Source organism: Prionailurus bengalensis, chromosome E2 (assembly GCF_016509475.1).
Source record: "Prionailurus bengalensis isolate Pbe53 chromosome E2, Fcat_Pben_1.1_paternal_pri, whole genome shotgun sequence".
Classification (NCBI taxonomy): domain Eukaryota; kingdom Metazoa; phylum Chordata; class Mammalia; order Carnivora; family Felidae; genus Prionailurus; species Prionailurus bengalensis.
Genome location: NC_057352.1, coordinates 11,642,568 through 11,662,595, shown reverse-complemented (window position 1 = coordinate 11,662,595; position 20,028 = coordinate 11,642,568). Strand labels below are relative to the sequence as shown.

The 20,028-nt window shown below is 55.4% G+C and overlaps 1 protein-coding gene across 5 annotated transcripts; it reads right to left on the bottom strand.

The window, feature by feature from the left end:
* Nucleotides 1–2,841: 2,841 nt before the first annotated feature.
* On the bottom strand, nt 2,842–19,987 carry PPP1R13L (protein phosphatase 1 regulatory subunit 13 like). 5 transcript variants are annotated; one of them, XM_043600540.1, is made up of 15 exons: nt 19,883–19,987; nt 18,489–18,769; nt 17,423–17,526; nt 14,001–14,077; nt 13,752–13,894; nt 12,861–13,374; nt 12,673–12,771; nt 12,497–12,588; nt 11,738–12,188; nt 10,132–10,595; nt 7,041–7,172; nt 6,811–6,944; nt 6,533–6,699; nt 4,538–4,737; nt 2,842–3,420 (listed from the first exon to the last, which is right to left on the bottom strand). In XM_043600540.1, exons 4-15 carry the CDS (start codon nt 14,053–14,055, stop codon nt 3,382–3,384), a joined length of 2,490 nt encoding a protein of 829 aa, XP_043456475.1. In that variant the 5' UTR covers nt 14,056–14,077; nt 17,423–17,526; nt 18,489–18,769; nt 19,883–19,987; the 3' UTR covers nt 2,842–3,381. The 5 variants fall into 5 exon arrangements, with proteins under 5 accessions (XP_043456475.1, XP_043456476.1, XP_043456477.1 ...); XM_043600541.1 differs by lacking the exon at nt 17,423–17,526; XM_043600542.1 differs by lacking the exon at nt 19,883–19,987 and having other exon boundaries at nt 18,489–19,262.
* Between the last annotated feature and the right edge of the window lie 41 nt (nt 19,988–20,028).

The window sequence follows — 20,028 nt, the reverse complement described above, 5'->3', positions numbered from 1 at the left end:
TCAGGGAAATCTCCTAGAAAGGGAAAATTGACAAAGGGCTGGAAAATAGTAGTGAAAATATAAGAAAATTGAAGGCTCAACCCAGAAGATCGAACATCCAAATAATGAAGATTCCAGAAAAAGAGCAAGCAAATGAAGGGGAAGAAATCAGCACAAAAATATACAAAGAAAATGTCTCAGAACCAAAGGGTGTTCAATCTCCAGATTGAAAGAACAGACTTAAGGTCAGAATGATTAATGAATAAAGACTACAGTAAGGCATATCTTCGTGAATTGTTAGAACCAGAGAAAGAGGGAAGATCACAAAAGCTCTCAGAAAAAAAGAAGAAAAAAAAGCTAGCAAAAAAATAAAAAGTCAAATACAAGTTCAAAGGAAAGGGAGAATGCAAACAAATCTGAGGGGAAAAACAGTTTTCCCTTGTTATCTAAAATTGCATTCCAGGGGCGCCTGGGTGGCGCAGTCGGTTAAGCGTCCGACTTCAGCCAGGTCAAGATCTTGCGGTCCGTAGGTCAAGATCTCGCGGTCCGTGAGTTCCAGCCCCACGTCGGGCTCTGGGTTGATGGCTCAGAGCCTGGAGCCTGTTTCCGATTCTGTGTCTCCCTCTCTCTCTGACCCTCCCCCGTTCATGCTCTGTCTCTCTCTGTCCCAAAAATAAACGTTGAAAAAAAAATTTTTTTTTAATTGCATTCCAACTCAGGGTGCATACAGATTTGAATGGAAAAGGATACATGTATTTCCAACCTAGAATTTTATACCCAGCCAAACTATAATAATGTGGGAGGATAGAATGAAGACCTATTTAGTTTTGTAAGAACCCAAAAATATTTACCTCTTCTTCACTCTTTTAAGGGAACAATTGGAGGATGTGCTCCACCGAAATGAAGAGTCAACGAAAAAAGACAAAGACCTGGAATCCAGGAAATTTCCAACTCGGGGAAATCCCAGGATAGCTTAGCACAGGCCTGGAGAGCAGCAAGTCCAGATTATATTAAAAGAGGACTGCAGGGTCGCCTGGGTGGCTCTCAGTCGTTAACCCTCTGACTGTTGATTTTGGCTCAGGTCATGATCTCATGGTTCATGAGTTCAAGCCCCATGACAGGCTCTATACTGACAGCATGGAGCCTGTTTAGGATTCTCTCTCTCCCTCTCTCTGCCCCTCCCCCCTCAAAATAAATAAACATTTTTTAGAAAGAAAAAGAAAAATATTGAGTATATATAGGTGCATCTAAAATTAAGGTAATTCTTCATTCTCAATTTTAAAGGTTGAGAAAGAAAATGCTAGTATATTACATGGCTCTGCAATGAAAACATTTACATATCACCTTGTAAAAAAACATTGATCTAAAAATTATGGCATGATTTCGTTGGGAGAGGGAAATTGGGTCAGCACGAGCTCAAGCCTCACCTACTGTAGTAGGAAGTCAGTAGAGAATGTCTAAAATTGGCTATCACGAAATAGCAGTGTCAGCATATTTAGAAACATGGAAGAAAATACTAGAAGAAACTGGTAAAGTCGTTGAAAGTGGTTGCCTCTGGTGAGCAGAGGGGAGTGGGGAAAGATAGTACATAGGACTGGTTTTTTTTTCATATTTTAGTACGGTTTGATTTCTTTTTTCAAGAATCTCATGCTCTTCTGACTGAGCCAGATAGGTGCCCCAGTACGGTTTGATTTTTAAAGTATATTCATGAAAACTAATCAGTAGTGATAGAAGTCCCAACTGTGGTTAACTGCAAAGAGGCACCATGGAGCTTCTAGAAATGCTGTGTATCAGCTGTATCCGAGAGAACTTTCTGGGATAACGAAAATGTTCTCCATCTGCACTGCCCAAAATGGTAGGCACCAGCCACGCACGGCTACTGAGCACGAGAAAAGTGGCCAGTGTGACTGAGAAGCAATCCTTAATTTTTATTTAATTAAAAACACTTTTTAACGTTTATTCCTTTTTGAGAGACAGAGAGAGACAGAGTGCAAGTGGGGGAGGGGCAGAGAGAGAGGGAGACGCAGAATCCGAAGCAGGCTCCAGACTCTGAGCTGTCAGCACAGAGCCCAGGGTGGGGCTCGAACCCACGAACCGTGAGATCATGACCTGAGCCGAAGTTGGATGCTTAACCGACTGAGCCACCCAGGCGCCCCTTTTTTAAAATGTATTTTATGGGGCGCCTGGGTGGCGCAGTTGGTTAAGCGTCCGACTTCAGCCAGGTCACAATCTCGCGGTCCGGGAGTTCGAGCCCCGCGTCAGGCTCTGGGCTGATGGCTCAGAGCCTGGAGCCTGTTTCCGATTCTGTGTCTCCCTCTCTCTCTGCCCCTCCCCCATTCATGCTCTGTCTCTCTCTGTCCCCAAAATAAATAAACGTTGAAAAAAAAAATTTAAAATGTATTTTATTTATTTTTTCATGTTTATTTATTTTCAAGAGAGAGAAAAGGAGATAGAGCATGAGCGGAGGAGGGACAGAGAGGGAGGGAGACACAGAATCCAAAGCGGGACCCAGCAAATTCTAGAACTAGATGGCTCCAAACTTCAGATGATAGTATTATCAAACATACATTATAAAATAACTAAGCTTAAAATGGTTAAAGACATAAAGGAAGCACCCAAAATATGAAAGATGAAGACACTACCAAAACAAACGAACAAACAAAACCCCCAAACACCAAAAAGGCCCCCGCCCCCCACCAAAGAAAATAGACAAAAGAAACAGGAGTGCTCGGAGGAGGAAGGATTGGATTTACAGGAGGGAGAAATCCCTTAGAAAGGGGCTACCTGAATACTGCGTGCAAATACAGTAACAATGATGAGCTCTTATTACGTCAGAAGGGGATCCGAAGAGAGAGGAGCCAATTCCTGTGCAAACTACCTTTATTTATAAGGAAAAACTTCCCCATCTGGTTATAAAACCAGCACTGCGTGAAGGCACTTGACTGGGGAGAGGCGGTGGCAGGGGTCCCGGTAGAGACCAGCGTGTCTCTCCTAACCCTGGGGAGGTGGGGGCAGAGGAGACTCCCAGGGAAATCCAGTGGAGGCGACACATCGCAGGCTCTCCTAGGCTGGGGTGTTGGCTTGTGTCGAGGGGGTGGGAGGGGGTGGCAGCAGGAACAGGAGGCACTTGGGACGGAATCTGATTTGACAAATGGAGGGCAGGGGGGTGTCTCTTGCCTCCAATGATTCCCAGCCCCATCGTGACCTCCCACGGCTATGACAGTTTCTAGGCTGAGGTTCTCCTTCTCCCCTGGGCTTCCGGGGAAGCAGAGAGCTGGAGGTGAGGACCCCACCCCTGTAGGGCTTGGGGCCCAAGGAGAGGCAGCAGTTACTGAGGGACAGGTCTGGAGCAAAGGCAGGGACGCTTCCTCCTGTCTCCCCTGGAAACGTCCTCCTCTCCAGCTAGACTTTATTCCTCTGGGTCTTCACCCTGGGGAAGAGCTGAGGGAAGACAGGATCTTTAGACACCAGGAACTCTCCCTCCCTCGTCCCACCCCCAAATTTAATGGAGTCACCCACCCCCGAAACAGGTGGGCCGTCTCCACCCTCCCCTCCCCTCCCTTCCGAGGACTCCGGCATCTCCCAAACCACCTCAGAATCCCCGAGGTCCCTGTCACGACCAAGCACCAAATGATGCCTTAGGTCAGCCGCCCAGGTGATGAACTGGAATGGAGTTTTCCATACGGCCACGAAGGAAACACCTACTGCCCCCATGGGGTCTGCTTGGGACCCGCCTCCACCTGTCCCCCAATTAAAGGAATCTTCTCCCCTGGGAATATAATGGGATCTTCCTGGTCTCCTCCCTTGACTAGAACCTCCCGCAACCCTACCATAATTTTACTAATGGAGTCTTCGTCTCCCTGCCCAGTGCAGCGTAGGGAAACCTGCCCCGCCCCCAGGCCAGTAACATACACGTCTGTAACGTCCCCCGTTACTAAAAGGGTATTTTTCACCCCTTCCCTTGGCTAAAATACATTCTTCCTTGGGGCGCCTGGGTGGCGCAGTCGGTTGAGCGTCCGACTTCAGCCAGGTCACGATCTCGCGGTCCGTGAGTTCGAGCCCCGCGTGGGGCTCTGGGCTGATGGCTCAGAGCCTGGAGCCTGTTTCCGATTCTGTGTCTCCCTCTCTCTCTGTCCCTCCCCCGTTCATGCTCTGTCTCTCTCTGTCCCAAAAATAAATAAAAAACGTTGAAAAAAAAAAAACCACAAATAAATAAACATTAAAACTGAAAAACAAAAAATTCTTCCTTACCTCCCAGTAGTATTATTAGGGATGATAATAAAAATATTTGATTGAGTTCTGCTCAAGCTACTAAGGCAGCGCTGGGGAGTTCCCCCACGAAAGGCCATGAGGAGGGGGCTTTTCTTTACCTCTCCCGTTACTATAATGGGCTTTTCCTCGTCTCCCCACGAACCCTAATGGGTTCTTCTGACCTCCCTCGCCCCCCCCCCCCGCCCCGGTATAACGGACTGTCCCTCTCGCCCCTCTTTTTCCCGTGGAATCACCCCTTTCCCCAAATAGCCCCAGGAGGCCCCCACAACCTCTCTTCCGGGCTCACCCCGAAGTAGTTACGAGGTACGTAGCCCTCCTGGCCATGCAGCAAGGCCCACCACCAGTCTGTCTCCTCTGGCCCGTCCCTGCGCAGCACGGTGACAGACTCGCCCTCGCGGAAGGACAGCTCGTCCCCGAACTCGGCGCTGTAGTCCCAGAGGGCGTACACGACGCCGTTGTGCAGCAGCCCCATACTCTGCTCCACGTCTGAAACGTAAAACGGAAGGGATCGTGAGCACACGGGGGGGGGCGGGGGGGGGGCAAAGGACACTCAGGGACACGAGACACGCCGAGAACAGGGAAAGGCCCTGGGATTTGGCGCCGCCCCAGCTGAGGGATGAGCCACCTGCAAAGCTGTGTATCCCTGCCTAGAGCCGGGCGCCTGAGCTGGAGTCGGCCGCCAGGGCCCCGCAGTCTCTAAAATTCGAGAACATCGGGGTGCATCCAACTGGGTGTCCAACCCCAAGGCAAGATCAGTGGTCCCCATCCCTCCTGTACATCGTTAAGTCCCTCCCAGAGGTACAGTCGTCCGTGCACCACCCTCCTCCCCCACTTAAGCTTACAGCCTCTCGTCTCTTTTTTTTTTTTTTTTTTCAACGTTTATTTATTTTTGGGACAGAGAGAGACAGAGCATGAACGGGGGAGGGGCAGAGAGAGAGAGGGAGACACAGAATCGGAAACAGGCTCCAGGCTCTGAGCCATCAGCCCAGAGCCTGACGCGGGGCTCGAACTCACGGACCGCGAGATCGTGACCTGGCTGAAGTCGGACGCTTAACCGACTGCGCCACCCAGGCGCCCCCAGCCTCTCGTCTCAACCCCTCCTTCCGGTGGTACAGCCTTTCCCTTCCTCCCCCTTAAGTGGGCCCATCTCCCCCTTTCCAGATGGCGAGTCCACATGGCTTCCCCCTCCCCAAGGGGCAAAGTCTCCAAAGAGGATGCGATAACTTCTCCCGGGGGTACAGCCCACCCGCCCCGCCTCTGCCCCCCCCCCTTAAGGGGTAAAATGTCCCTCAAGAATTTAACCCCCTTTCCCAATGGTACAGTCCAGCATGCCCCCTCTCTCCAGTGGCTCAGTCCACTGTGTTCCAGTTTCTCCTCCCCTCCCCAACTCTCCCAGGCGGAGCCTACGGTCTTCACATCTCATAGGCTCCACCTACCTGCACAAAGGTGTAATGGCCCGATGACAGGGCACTCCCCGTCTGCCCTTGCTCACCATAAGCCCCGTGGCCCCTGTCCACTTTCTGCCGCTGGGTGGCACAGACAGCAGGCTGTCGTGTAGAGGCTCACCTCTCAAAAATAGTGTCCCACCCCCAGGTCCGAGAGCCTGCCTGACGCCGACTCTGTGATGTCCCCAACCTCACCCTATGATACAGTTTGCCCGGGTGTGCAATACAGAGGCTATTCACACCCCCATGCCATTGCTACCGACTTCCTCCCGTCACCTGGTTAGATGATGTGGCCCCTCTCGTGAGGTGCGCCTCACGTCTCACTACACGCGGAAGAGTCCCCAAGCCCCTCCCCAGAAGCCATGGCTTGCTCACCTGCCAGCTGTGTGGCACTGTATCTCCCACTGGCAGCACAGCTCACCTGCCCAGCCCTATGCCAGGCAGATGGCATAGGTGGAACGTCCAACTGCCCACGCCCGCACGCGAGAAAGCAGGTGGGCGGTGCCATTTGCAAGACCGCTCATATCCACACAGGGGTCCAGCCTGCATGGCAGAGTGCCCATGTCCCCCCCCCATCCCTCGAGGTTGGCGCAGTCTGCTCACCCCACACACCCAGCTTGCACCTGCCGGGTGGGAGGCCCTGTCCCCCACCCCACCCCCAGGTGGTCCGTCCCACTGCCCTTCTGTTGCGATCCTGCCACTTGATTGGTGCAGCCCCCACGTCTTCTCTCCTGTGATTGGCGGCCTGCCTCCTTCCCCTCCCCGACTGCTAGCTGCGTGGCCCAGTCCCCACGACCCCCTTCCTCCCACCGAGGCGTCCCAGCGCAGCCTCGCACCTGCCAGGTAAGTGGCGCAATCGGCGTAACCCTCGCGGTAGGGGTCGCACTTCTCGATCGCCGTGGCGCCGTCGCTGAGCGTGGTGGCGAAGATTGCTGCGCCGTGCTGCACCAGCGCCGTGCAGATCGCCGTGTCGTTGCAGGACGCGGCGCAGTGCAAAGGTGTCCTAGGTGGGGAGGCGTGCGTGAGAGGCCGTGCACGCGCCCCCCCCGGCAGGTGCGTTAACCCGCAGCGCCGTCCTGCCCCCCCCGCCTGCCCCGTGCAGGTCTGGGCTCACCAGCCGTGGCTGTCAGGGGAGTTGACGTTGGCCCCAGCCGCGATGAGGAAGTCCACGATGGGGTAGTTGGCGCCGCAGATGGCGTTGTGCAGAGCCGTGATGCCCTCCTCGTTGGGCTGGCTCGGGTCGTTCATCTGGGCGGACGGGGGACGCGGAGACTCAGTCCCGCGGCCGCCACACCGCGTCCCCCAGCCTCCACCCCGCCGGCCCTGCACTTCGGCAACACTCACCTCCTTCACTGCCTGCTGCACCACGTCCAGCTCCCCGGTCAGCGCGGCGTCCAGCAGGAGCACAAGCGGGTTGAGGCGGGCGCGGCGGACCTTGCGCGGGGAGCCCGCCTTCCGCAGCACCGAGCGCGTCTCCTGGGGGACAGGGAGGGGGGCTTCAGTGACTTGGGAGAGTTTGTTAATATACCCATTACTCAAAGAAGATAGACGACGGTAGCTGCCCCAGGGCGTCCAACTAGACAGAGGTGAAGGCTGGGGTTGGAAGACAGGGAGGTACAGAGCCTGAGTCCAGAGGGCGGGGCGGGGGTAGGATCCCTCAGTTCTACAGCCTCTGGTTCCCTACAATTGTCAGGGAATCTGGTGATTATGGAATCCTGGGCCCTGAGAACTGAGAGGAAGCTGGGAGACCATGGAGTTGTTGATTGTGGAAGCCAGATAGTCAACCCACCCACAGTCTTCTTTCTTTCATAAAACATACATGCTGTGAAACGCACGGGACAAAGGTTGCCCAGTGTTAATTCCGGATGTTCGGAATTAGAATATTTATCCTATTATTCCTTCTGCTTTCTTGTTTTTGATGTTCAAGCGTCCTCCTACAAGATTCGTGTATTCTGAGCACATAGCATTTGTGATTCTGGTCTTTGATGTCACTGATGTCAAGATCCTGGAATTCGGAGATCCCAAGAGCCACTGGTTTCCAAAATTCTCTGATGTGCAGCTGTATGTCAGATTTCCAATGTTGAGTCCAGGAATGCTAAGCTATGCCATTTCAAATTGCTGAAGACCCAGGATGTCACATTCCCAAGATTCTATGATTGGGAACTTTAATATTTTATGTTTAGAATTTCTTCCAAAAGATTGGAAGGAGATACTCAAAGTGTTAATCATTGTTCTCTCTCACCGCTGTGATTTTGGCCTCTTTATTCTTTTATCTATTTCCCCCTGCTTAGTATGGTGTTTGTGTATTCCTTTCTAGTGGAAAATGTTCATTTAAAATATAATTCTGGAGGCACCTGCTTCGCTCAGTGTGTAAACCATGCAACTCTTGATCTTGGGTTTGTGAGTTCAAGCCCCATGTTGGGTGTAGAGATTACCTAAAAAAATAAAATCTTTGGAAGTGCCTGGGTGGCTCAGTCAGTTAAGTGTCCGACTTCAGCTCAGGTCATGATGTCACAGTTTGTGAATTTGAGCCCCAAGTGGGGCTCAGTGCTGACAGCTCAGAGCCTGAAGCCTGCTTCGAATTCTGTCTCCCTCTCTCTCTGCCCCTCCCCTGCTCATACTCTGTCTCTCAAAAATAGAAATAAAACATTTAAAAAATATAAAAAATAAAATAAAATCTTTGGGGCACCTGGGTGGCTCAGTTGGTTGAGCATCTGACTCTTGATTTCAGCTAGTGTCATGATCCCAGAGTTGTGGGTTCGAACCCCACATCAGGCTCTGTGCTGGGCGTGGAGATTGCTTGAGATTCTCTCTGTCCCTCTGCCCCTTTCCCACCCCCTCTCTAAAATAAAATAAAATAAAATAAAATAAAATAAAATAAAATAAGGGGCTCCTGGGTGGCTCAGTCGGTTAAGCGCATGACTTTGGCTCAGGTCATAATCTCACGGTTTGTGAGTTCGAGCCCCGCGTCGGGCTCTGTGCTACAGCTCAAAGCCTGGAGCCCGCTTCAGATCCTGTGTCTCCCTCTCTCTCTCTGCCCCTTCCCTGCTCATGCTCTGTCTCTCTAAAATAAATAAACATTACCAAAAAAATTAATGAAAAATAAAATAAAATCTTAAAAAAAATAGAATTCTGTATTACAGCGTATTTGTGCACTAATCTGTGATTTCCTGGTGTGTTACTGACTTAAATTCTAAGATCCTGTTCTTCAAAACTTCAGTGCCCTAGGGTTCTGAAATTTCACTGTTCTGAGACTGATAACAAGATTTAGCTCTTGAATTCTGTGAGATTTCAGGTCTCTCTGTGGCCAAGACTTTGTGATTCTATGATGAGGTGATTTCAAGAAGTTGTCATTCTTCCATTCTTGATTTCAAGATCCTGAATCTTGGCTCCGCCCCCAGGGGGGCTTGGGAATAGGCATTTTGGGGTGTCTATCCGGTCCCTGCTTCTTCTCCGGGAATCGTTCCCCTCTCTCCGTCCATCCACACTGAGAGAACAGGACTGTTCTATGTGGCTACACCCGCCCACCCCAAGCCAAGATGCAGGGACTGGACCAAATTCACCAGGAGACCATCCATCCCCCGGTCAAATGCTAACAATGATAATAGTAGTTATCAGTTAAGTGCCAGGAACTATTCTAAGCACTACGTGCTTAATCCTTACAGCGACCCTGTGGTTATTCTCCACCCCCCCCCCCGCCCCGCCATTTTACAGATGAAGAAACTGAGGTCCAGAGAGGCTAAGTATCTTGCCTCAGGTTGCACAGCTGATAAATGCCGTGGAGCTGGGATTTGAACCCAGGCAGCCTAGCTCTGCAGCTGGTGAACTTAATCACGACACCCACAGCCTCAGGGACCAGAGACTTGCTCTTGGAGTTTTGAAGGAAAGAAGCTCTGAGTGGCGTCCGAGGACACCATGGGCTTGAACTCAGAGGTCATTTGGGGTCTCGGGCGGGGGCGCATTTCTAGCCATGGCACAGGCTTGCTGAGGTCTGAGAGGAGAGAGCGGATCCCCAGAGAATGCAGACATGAGCCTGCGCAGCAACCGGGGAGAGAATCGGGGAATACTTTGCTTCAGGCAGGCTTTTCAGGTCCCGGAATAGACCCGCTGTTGTGCCAAGATACACTCATGTCCAGGTTGTAAGACTCCCAAGATTCCCGAAGGGATGCCCTCGGGGGGCAGGTTATCGGAGAGGAGCAGAGAAAGTCTCTGTGTGGCCAAGGTTTCCGAATGCCTCTCCGTATATACGTCCTCCCTGTCTTCAGAATGCAGGCGCGCCTCGATTAAAGACTACATTTCCCAGCCTCCCTTGCACCTGGGTTCCTGGCCAGTTGGAAGAGGCAGATGTGATGTGTGCCACGTCCAGGTTCTGCCCTAAAAGGGAAGGGGCACTCCCCTGTGCTAACATACCCCTGTTTCCTCCTGTGTTACTTACCATGCTCTGGAGCTGGTCTGATGGGCTGAGCTGGGGCAGGGCCGGAGGTGGCACGGGAGCTGGTGGGGCAGGAGCAGGGGGCCCTGCCCTGGCCTCGGACGCCTCAGTGATGGGGGACAGCTCGGGCTCAGGCCCCCCAGGCCCCCCGGGCCCCCCGTGACGATGGAAGAGGCGGCTGATGATCTGCTGGTATTGTTTCTTGTGGGTGGGGGGCAGGGCCACAGCTGGGCTCTGCTCCATGGAGCCCCTGCGTTTGAGGGGCCGGGGTATCTCTGCCAGCACCCGGGCCACCTCCTCTAGCTCGGGCACCGACTGTGCCTCGGGTGGCAGTGCTGGCTGCAGCCTCGTGGGGCTGAGGGGCCGAGTTACGGCGCCTTCATCTGCGTCCCCGGCCTCCAGCACTGGCGTCAGCAGCCCTTCCAGGTCCGGCTCTGGCTCCAGCTCAGGGGGAGGTTTGGGAGAGCCTAGAAGGAACAAGAAGCCCATCAGAGGGTGAATCCCTGGGAGAACCCCAAGACCCCCTCCCCACAACCTCCAGGACCTGCAGCCAGCATCTGATTTGCTGTGTGACCCCGGGGCAGTTCCTTGCTGTCTCTGGGCCACTTTCCACGAGCGGCGAATACCATCCAGTTGTGACATCTCCCACGTGTCAAGTGCTTAGCACGCGCCTGGTGCTTTCCGCGCCTGCCTTACTGAATTCTCACCACTACTTTGTGAGGTAGGTATTACTATCATCTTCTTATTACAGAAAGAGAAGCTGAGCCTCAGAGGGGGTGGTCAGTTGCCCCAAGCCACATGCTTGGGATTTGAACTCAGTGCTCTCTGACTTCTGAATCGTGTGCCCCCTGCCATCATGATAGATTTGACTTTCGAAGATTCTAACACCTTCCTCGCCTACCCTCTCAGGCAGAATACTCAATCCTGGCACTTGATGGTCTCTTCTTGGTCTGATCCCTATCAGAGCGTCTAGAGCAGGTAGAAATAGTAACGATCACTCCGTACACACATTACTCCACTGAACGCCCATCACAGTCTACGACATAGAGACTATTAATCTGTCTTCACAGATGACAAAACAGAAGCTCGGATAGGTTAGCTCATGTATCCTGAGTCATACAGCAAGTCCGTGGTGGAAAGGAGCTCTAAACCCATTTCGCTTTCACTCTAGGCTCTGTGCTAGTCACACACACACACATACACACACACACACACACGTTAATGATTATAATACAATAGCTATCGAGAACTTCCTATACATCAGGCCCTATTTTAATGACTTTATACGGATTAAATACCCTAATACCATATCTGAGTGAGATGGGCTCTATCACCTTTTACACTCAAGGAAACTGAGGTCCAGAGAGGTTAAGTGACTTGCCCGAGGTCACACAGCACAGAGCCAGGCAGTCGGATTCCAGGGTCCATGCTTAACCACTGTGCTGTCCCTAGCTCCCGAGCAAATTCCCAAGCTCCTGTAGCCTAGCTCTCTGTAGGGACAATGTCCGGAAATGGGTGTTTGGCTGTGATGTCTCCCCCAGCTGTTCTGGTCTCCAGCCACCTGTCCTCCCTCTAACCAGCCCTCTGGGGCCCCCCACTGTTGACTCACCTTCGCTCACAGGGGCCCAAGTTTGTTGGGGAGGTTGGGGGGCTGGGGCGGGGGGCTGAGGCTGGGGCTGGGGCTGGGGCTGGGGCTGGGGCTGGGGGGGTGGCTGGGGCTGAAGGGGCACCTGGGGCTGGGGAGGCAGCTTAGGCGGGGGTGCTCGGGAGAAGATGGGGGAGCCCGGGAGCATGGCCCTGCTGGCCCCATGCTCCCAAAAGGCGTTCTGCAGCTTGAATATCATGCTGAGGGGGATGGGACGCTGGCGCGGGGAAGTGCGGGGCTGGGGGCTGGAAGGAGGCATGGGGATGCGGCTAACAGGCTGCCAGCTGCGGGGCAAAGTGCCTGATGGCCCCGCGGAGCCCAGGGATCTGCGGTAGCCGCCCACATCGGAACGCCGGTCGTTGGCCAGAGGGGAGACCTTGTAGTTTCGGGGCAGAGTGGCACTGGTGAGGTTGTCCTGGGGGAGAAAGAGGCAAGGAGGAAAGAAGGGGCTCAGGTGGGAGGAAGTTAGGGACAAAGAATGATAAAGGAGGAGGCAGAAGGGGGAGGGAGGTAAGGGCAGAAGGTCAGAAGGGAGAGAAGGGGAGGGAAGGCAGAGGGGGTGAGGGAAAGAGAGGGTCAGGGAGAGGGGCAGAAATCCAGGAGGAAGGAGGAAGAGCTTAGGGTGGAAGGCACGGAAACTGGGGGGTGCAGCCGGGAGTGGGAGCTGGTCCTAGCCTCATTCCTGGCCCCTGCCCACCAGCCCCCTCCCCGGCAGCCTCTCACCTTGCTGGTGGCCCCCAGCCCGTCCAGGCTGCTTTCTCTCCAGGGTAACAGCTGCAGGCCTGGCGAAGCAGGCCGCGAGAAGACGTCCAGGCCTGCAAGGCGGGAGTCATTAGGGTCTGGGGGACACCTCTCCGGCCCCTCCCTCCCCCCCGCTCCTCTGGCCTCCCACCACTCACGTTCATAGCTCGCTGTCTGCGAAGGCTTCTTCTCGTACGCCACGTCCAGGTCAGACTCATTCCAGGCTTTGGGGGGCCGCCGGCGCAGCGTTAAGTCGTCTAGGGAGAAGTTGCAAATGGGAGATATGGCGGGAGGCTGGTCCCAGGCCCGCGTCCCTCCCATCCCCCAAATAGGGCCCCTGGTTCACCTTGAGCGCGCAGAGGCGGGGCGAAAGCGCTGCCGCCCGCGCCCAGTAGGGGGCTCCCAAAAGCGACAGGCGCATCGTAGGCTGAGGTCTGGGGGCGTGGCGAGGGCCCGCGCTCAGGGAAGAAGGCCTGGGGCCCTTCGGCCAGGGGGCTGCCACGCGGGGAGCCGGTGCGGCCCAGGAAGTCGAAGGTCGTGGGGGGACCCTGCTGGCGGAGCGGGCCCGATCCGGGCCGCGGGGAGGGCGCACGGCCGAGGGGGCCGCCTGCGCCATCGAAGGCGCGGGGCCGGGGCGAGGGCGCGCGGTCCAGGCTGCCGTAGGCATCCGGCTGCAGGTAGAGCGGGGTGCGCGGTGACGAAGGCCGGCCTTTAGGGGACAGCGGGCTGTAGGGGAGCAAAGCCGGGGCGTTCTCGGAGCGTCCGAAAGAGGAGGTGTCTGCGCCGTCGGTGGTCGCCTTCCGGGGAGACCCACGGCTGCTAAAGTGCTCGGGGACCGGGCTGGAGCTGTACCGGGACAGCTGTGGGGAGGCCCGCACATTGAGGGGGCAAAGGAGACATTAGTAGAGGGGGTTAGTAGAAGATCAAAAGAGGTCATCGAAAATTCACGCGGGGGAGTTAGACCGGCGCTGGAGATTCACGCACAGGGAGCCCTGGTGAGGAGTACTGGTGAGACAGCCCTGAAATTGGGGCCGAGGCTAGCCCATACAGTGCCTTTCTGCCGCTTAGGAAAAGGCCCTGTTCTTCCGAGGGTCCTGTTAGATGTCCATTTCCACTGGTCCCCGCCTTCAGGTGCCCTTAAATAGCCCACAGACTCTATAATCCTATGGGACAGAACTCCAGGCAGAAAGAAGCTGGCTTTGGGGGCTAACGTGGGGACCAAGGCGAAGAGGCTCACCCTAGAGGGGGCTCCCGCTTGTGAGCCGACAGGCGTCGGCGAGTCTGACCACAGCGACTCCAACTGTTTGGTCAGTTCATCCACCTTGGCCGCCGCCGTGTCCAGCTCCATCTGTTTGAGGTCCATGTGTCTCATGGCCAGCGCTGGGCAGAAGGGAAGGGCGGTAAGGACCCGGGTCGTGCGGGCAGAGCCCCGCCTCTACCCTGGAGGGCCCCTGGCGGGCAAGCCCCGCCCCCTACCCCAGCTCACACTGGAAGTTCAGGTCCAGAAGGTCCCTGGTGCTCTGGAATGCCTCGCTGTCCATGGTGCCGGCCGAAGCGGGGCGCCTGCGTGGGGTGTGAGGAGAGAGCCTTCTCAGACCCAGCCCGCAGGGAGCCAGGGGTCCTTGAGGAGCGGGACGGCACCTTTACTCTCCTAATTTTTTTCCACTGGAAGCGCTATACCCCTCCGCTTCCCTGGCTGGGAAATGCCAACTCCCTCCAATCTTCCTGGGGGCGCCTGGGTGGCTCAGTCGGTTAAGCTTCCGACTTCGGCTCAGGTCATGAGCTCAACGGTCGGTAAGTTCGAGCCCGGCGTCGGGCTCTGTGCTGACAGCTCAGAGCCTGGAGCCTGTTTCAGACTCTGTGTCTCCCCCTCTCTCTGACCCTCCCCCGTTCATGCTCTGTCTCTCTCTCGGTCTCAAAAGTAAATAAAAACGTTAAAATCTTCCTGGAAGTCTGGGGGCAGAGTTCACTGTCCATCTCTCAGTCCTAATGAGAGTTGAATCAGTCCTTCATCAATGATCTACCGATCACCTACCGATCACCTTCGGTGTGTGCCAGGGCCCGTGTAGTTGCTTGAGGGCATAATGAAATGAAATAACAACTATTTGTTGAGGGGCCACCGCCCGGGAGAACTGAGCTGAGTGCTTTGCACCCTCACTTGATGGCCACGATCAGTGTAGCAGGCCAGAAAGTAGGGCTCCGAAACATTTGTTCAACATCACTTGGCAGTACTAGGTTTCACACCTGGACCTAACTTGTGAGTCTGGGTCCTCTCGACCAGAAAGGAAGAGTCCCCCACAGGGCAGAGACCAACTCAGCTTCCTCTCCCCAGAGTAGACCTTGTTCACAGGGACCCAGGGTTAACAGGAAGAATAGGGAGGTGGCTGGGCTGCTGTGGTCACGGGTTCAGAGGAACCGGTCAAGCCAGGACCATCCCCATGGTAGCCACCACGCCCCACCAGCTTTGCCACCTCCCCTGTCTGCACCAACCCCTTAGCTTTGGAGGTGCAGGCGTGGGAAGCAGGGCAGGCTGGGACACGCTGATTCTGGCCTCTGGGAAGCCTCGGAACAGAACCTGTTGGGGCTGGTGGTTCATCTGGGTGTGCTGGGAGCATGTGACTTTGGGCAACAAGTCCCTTCCACTCCCCGGGCCTCAGTTTCCCCAACGGTGGGAGGAGGAGGCCAGTCAGCTATTCTCAGAGGCCTCTTCAATCTCTCAGAGGCCTAGATTCTGAAATGGTAGGACCTTGAGACTGCAGTTAAAGCTCTACAGAGCCTAAAACTCTCAGCTTGGAAGTCTACTGTCTGAAAGTCCTGAGTCCAAGATTCTATCTTTGGAACATTCTAGAATTCTCCAGTGTTGCTAGCCTAGCTGTCTCTATCTTCCTGCACTGTGGTCTCTCTATCCCAGGATTCCACCGTCCTAAAAGTCTAGCTGAATGCACGGTAGAGAGGACTATTGTGAGGATCCAAGTGGCCAGAGATTGCAAGAGGAATTAAGGCTCTGGGAATTCAGGCCTCAGAAAGTAGAAACCCCAGGAATCAGAACTCAGGGCCTTTAGAATCTCAGACACACATGAAAACACTCTTGTCTGTTAAAATATAAAAACGGACAACTCTATGCGGCCTCCAGTGCGCGCATTCTGGCAGTGAGAGGTTCTTCTGGGGATTTCAGGACTCCCAAATTTCTAAGGCTCTCAGATCCCATGCTTGACAGCCTCTGGCTCTAAGGAAATGCCAAGGCTGGGCGTGGGGCCCTCGCCGGGCTGGAGCGGGCAGAGGGGTTGTCCGGGCCGCCAGGGGGCGCTCTGGGTCACGGCCCGAACCTGGCGGGGCAGGCAGACAGCGCGTGAGCTCAGACCCCGGGAATGCGCTGCGGGCCCGGGCAGGTGCCTCACCTCCCGCGACAGGCGAGGCGTGGGGGGCGAGGGGGGGAGCGGGCGGCGCGCGAGGGCGGTACAGGCCGCTCCTCTGCTCCCAGGTCCCTGCCCTCCACTTCCACCTCCCGGCTCCTCCTCCTGCGGACTCCAATCCACCCCAGGATACCCTCTAACCCCAACTCCCACTCCTCCCCTCCCCTACCACCCCTAACTCTCCTTTCCCCCCGCCCTCGTGCACGCGGCCAAGCCAAGTCCTTCGGGGTTAAGGATCTCGGGGGGACTTCCTGGAGGAATCATCCGCAGTGGGAACCAAGTCAGAGCGCCAGGCTAGGCTGGGAATACCCTACTTGAAATCCTACATTTCCGTCCGGACTGACTGTCGCTGGGAGAGGCCCCACCCTCTCTAGGACTTGGTTTTCCCCTCTCCAAGTCTCTACCCTGGGCTAGTTATATTCTGTGCCTCAGTTACCTCGTGTGTATAATGGGGGAATTAATACCTTCACCTCAAAAGGGTGTGAGGTTTGAGTGACATAATTTAGGTACAGTGTTTAGAACAATGCAGGCACCAAATAAAGTTCACACATATAGGATTCTTAATTAGGGACTTTTCATGGCTGTTCATTAAGATAACATAGGACCTGGGGCGCCCGGGTGGCGCAGTCGGTTAAGCGTCCGACTTCAGCCAGGTCACGATCTCGCGGTCCGTGAGTTCGAGCCCCGCGTCGGGCTCTGGGCTGATGGCTCGGAGCCTGGAGCCAGTTTCCGATTCTGTGTCTCCCTCTCTCTCTGCCCCTCCCCTGTTCATGCTCTGTCTCTCTCTGTCCCAAAAATAAATAAACGTTGAAAAAAAAATTAAAAAAAAAAAAAGATAACATAGGATCTGGCACACAGTGAGGGCTCAAGACCCAGAGTAATCTGTTGGGTTTTTTTTTTTTCCTCCCTCCCAACAAGAGAGCCCTTTCGGCTCTTTCTGAGATTCTAAAAGCCCTGAGTTTTGACCTCTGGAGTCTCGACTTCCTAAGCCCTAAATTCTCTCCGGTCACTAGTGAGTTCTGGCTAGTGGTCATCCCCAGTAATCTAGGCAGAGGTGCATGCGGAGAGAGAAGATTCCAGAGAGAAGGCGGCAAAAGCCCAGGATGTGGGCTGTGCCTGCTCTCCAGCCTTAGTTTCCCCAGTGGAGTAGAGAGGAGTCATTCCCTGGGGTGGAGTCAGTAAAGCACCTTTGGGCAGTTGCCCGAAACTTCTGTAGACAATGGGGAACATCCCATCTACCTATCAGCGCTGAGCCTGGCTCACAGGGAGCTCTGCCTTGGCAGCCACGGTTATTATTTTTAATTTCATCTCAGGCTATCACCAAATGCCCTTCAAGCCCAGACATTAGGAAGTTCTTCCCTCTCTCATCAGAACCCCCTTCCTCCCCCACCCCCTTGTTTAATCCCATCACATGACTCATGGGGGCGGAGAGAAGGGAGAGACAGAGGGAGGTGCAGGTCCCTGCCCTCCCCCAGCTTCAAGGACAGACACACACCTCCAGAATTAGCCTCTATCCCTCGCTTATCTCCCACACAACCTCAGGTCAGACAGATGGGGGTGGAGGTGACATTTCTCACCTCAGGGTCAGGGCGAGGAGCCCTAGGAGAGAGAAGGTTAGTCAGAAAATCTGGTGGGAATGGATGGAATCCCGTCTCCCAGACAGGCTGCAGAAAGAGGAGGAAGCCAAACTCCAATCAACTCTGCTACCTGTGTGACTTCTTAGCCTCAGTTTACCCCTGTCCTCTCTGTGCAATGACTGTGTAGGGCCCAGGCATGCAAGCCTCCCAGAATCCAATCCTACCTTCTGGAATTCGGCCCTGGGTTCCAGAACCCCCTCTGCAAACCCCCAGTTATTTCCCACCTCCGTGGGGTAATGGGAGGATCCCGCTCCCACCAGGGGGCGCCCTGGGGTGGAGGTCCCTCCTCTGGTTAGGCAGGTCTGACGCCCCGGTTAATGATATGTTGGCGATGTCGCAGCCCCACAGAGGTTGGAGAGCTGCCTCGGTTCCCCTCCTCGCCCCCACCCCAGAGCCGGAAAGTGTAGGGAGCGCCGGAACCTAGCCTCCAGGGGGACCTCGGGGGCTTGTCCTGCTACATTCCAGGGACCCGAGTTCCACTATCCCCATCCCACTCCTAACTCTACCTTGAGACCTAGAGGTTTGGTCGAGAAGGTAGCTGGAGGGCGGCAGGGATGGCCGCCCTTTCCAGGGTCCAGAAGTCCGAGTCTTGTCATTGCTGCCTAAGACTCAGGGATCTGATACTCCAATTCTACTCAAAGACTCAGGCTTCCGAGAGCGCCCAATTCGTGGAACTCGGGAGTCCCAGCTCCAGCGTCCCCCCAGGACCACGGCGTCCGAGCCCTCCACCCCAAGAACTCAGGCATCAGGGTCCCCTTTCCTTCTGCCCCGTGAATATGAGTTCTTTCCTTCGAAGGACCCTGGCATCTGCGAACGCCCAATTCCGCCCTGGGAATCGGTGTCCGAGTCCCCTCCCAGTCCTCCCAGGGACGCGGTGTCGGGCGCCCCCCGAGCCGCTGGACCCCAGGGGTGGGTGGAACTCACGGATCCGGGGCAAATCCTGGCACCGGGGGACTTCCTCCGGCTCCGGCTCCGGCTGCGGGGAGCGGAGGACGGGGCGGGGCAGGCGCCGGGAACAGGTTAGACGACGTGACTCCGGCAGACGGGAGGCGGGTCCCAGAGAGGAGGGGGAGTAGGGGTCGCCTCGAGCACCTTGGGACTTGTAGTCCTGCAGGGGCAGTAGGCCGACTTCTCGAGACGTTCCCATTGGGAATCACCCAAAGTCCATTTCACAGACAGGAAGGGCGAGGTCCAGAAGCCGAGGTCTATGTGGCCACGCAGATAGAATTCAGACTTTAATCTCGCCGGGGCTGCAGGAGGCAGACTCCTGAGTCCCTGTCCCACCCCTCCAGGCTTAGTTTCCCCCTCCTAGAAAGAAGATTTGGACGCCACTAAAGGGTTAGAAGGTTAGAGGTTGGGGGAGACTCACATGCCCCGCCCCTAAGTCGAGAAGACACCCTCGCTAAATCAGTATCCCCTCGAGTCTCTGAATCTCAATCTCCCCGTCGGTAAAAAGGATGGGTTGGATCTTTATACAGTTTCCTAGCAAGAGTCCAAAGTCTTAGGCTGGGACTACAATCCCCAGCAGCTTCCACGATGGACATCGGGCGTCTCCCCTCCTTGCGCCCTCTGGGAATTGTAGTCCCGAGCCCGCAGTCCCGGAGTCTCGCCCACGCTGGGGAAACTGTCTGGTGATCCCGGGCTGAGGGAACGCGTTCCCTTCCCCTGACCCTCCCTCCGCTCTGAGAAGCCGCTCACACCCAGAGAAGGAGGGACGCCCCAATTGTGGAATAGGATCCGAAATCACGGCAGAGGGGGCGGGAAGTGGCTCTGACACACTGGCCAGGAATGCAGTCGGGTCACCCTGTCTCGCCGCCGTCCCGCGGCTCCGCCCGCCGCCCCAAGCGGTGTGGTCCCTGTGGAAAGGGGCGTGGATGTGACCCCCAAATCCGCGGCCGCGTGCCGCTGTTTACACGCGCCCCCCGGCAGAGAAAGGGCGCTGCTCAAGCCTTCTACTCCCTCTCTCTTCCTCAAAGCCTTACAGGAAGGTCCCCCACGCACTAGACTAAATTCTCGGGGGCATCTATAGGTCTCATTTGATCCACAAACCCCGCCCTTTAGTCCGCACCGCCCCACGCGTGATTAGCTCGTCTGGAAGCCCCGCCTCGGAGCCCACAGGCTCCTCCCTCTAGGTTTCCCGCGCCCTAGGAGTCCAGAAGCCCCGCCCCTGGCTGGTACTTCATCGCCCTCCGGAGGAATTACACCATTTCTCCATTTTCCCACCTGTCCCACTCAAGTTCCGAATTTCCCAGGCATCTGGGCCTCCCAAGAAGGGATTGTGACACTGAAAGCACAGCCCTGCCAACCTACACTCTTACCTGTCTCTTTAAGAATCTCAGACCAATCGACCTTCCTGTCTCTTTAAGAGTTAGAAGCTACCAATGTGGCTGCCCCTTTAAGGCGACGTTGGCGCAATTAAAGTCCGAGGCATGGAGGGGGATGTGCGCCGAGACCTGATGAGGCG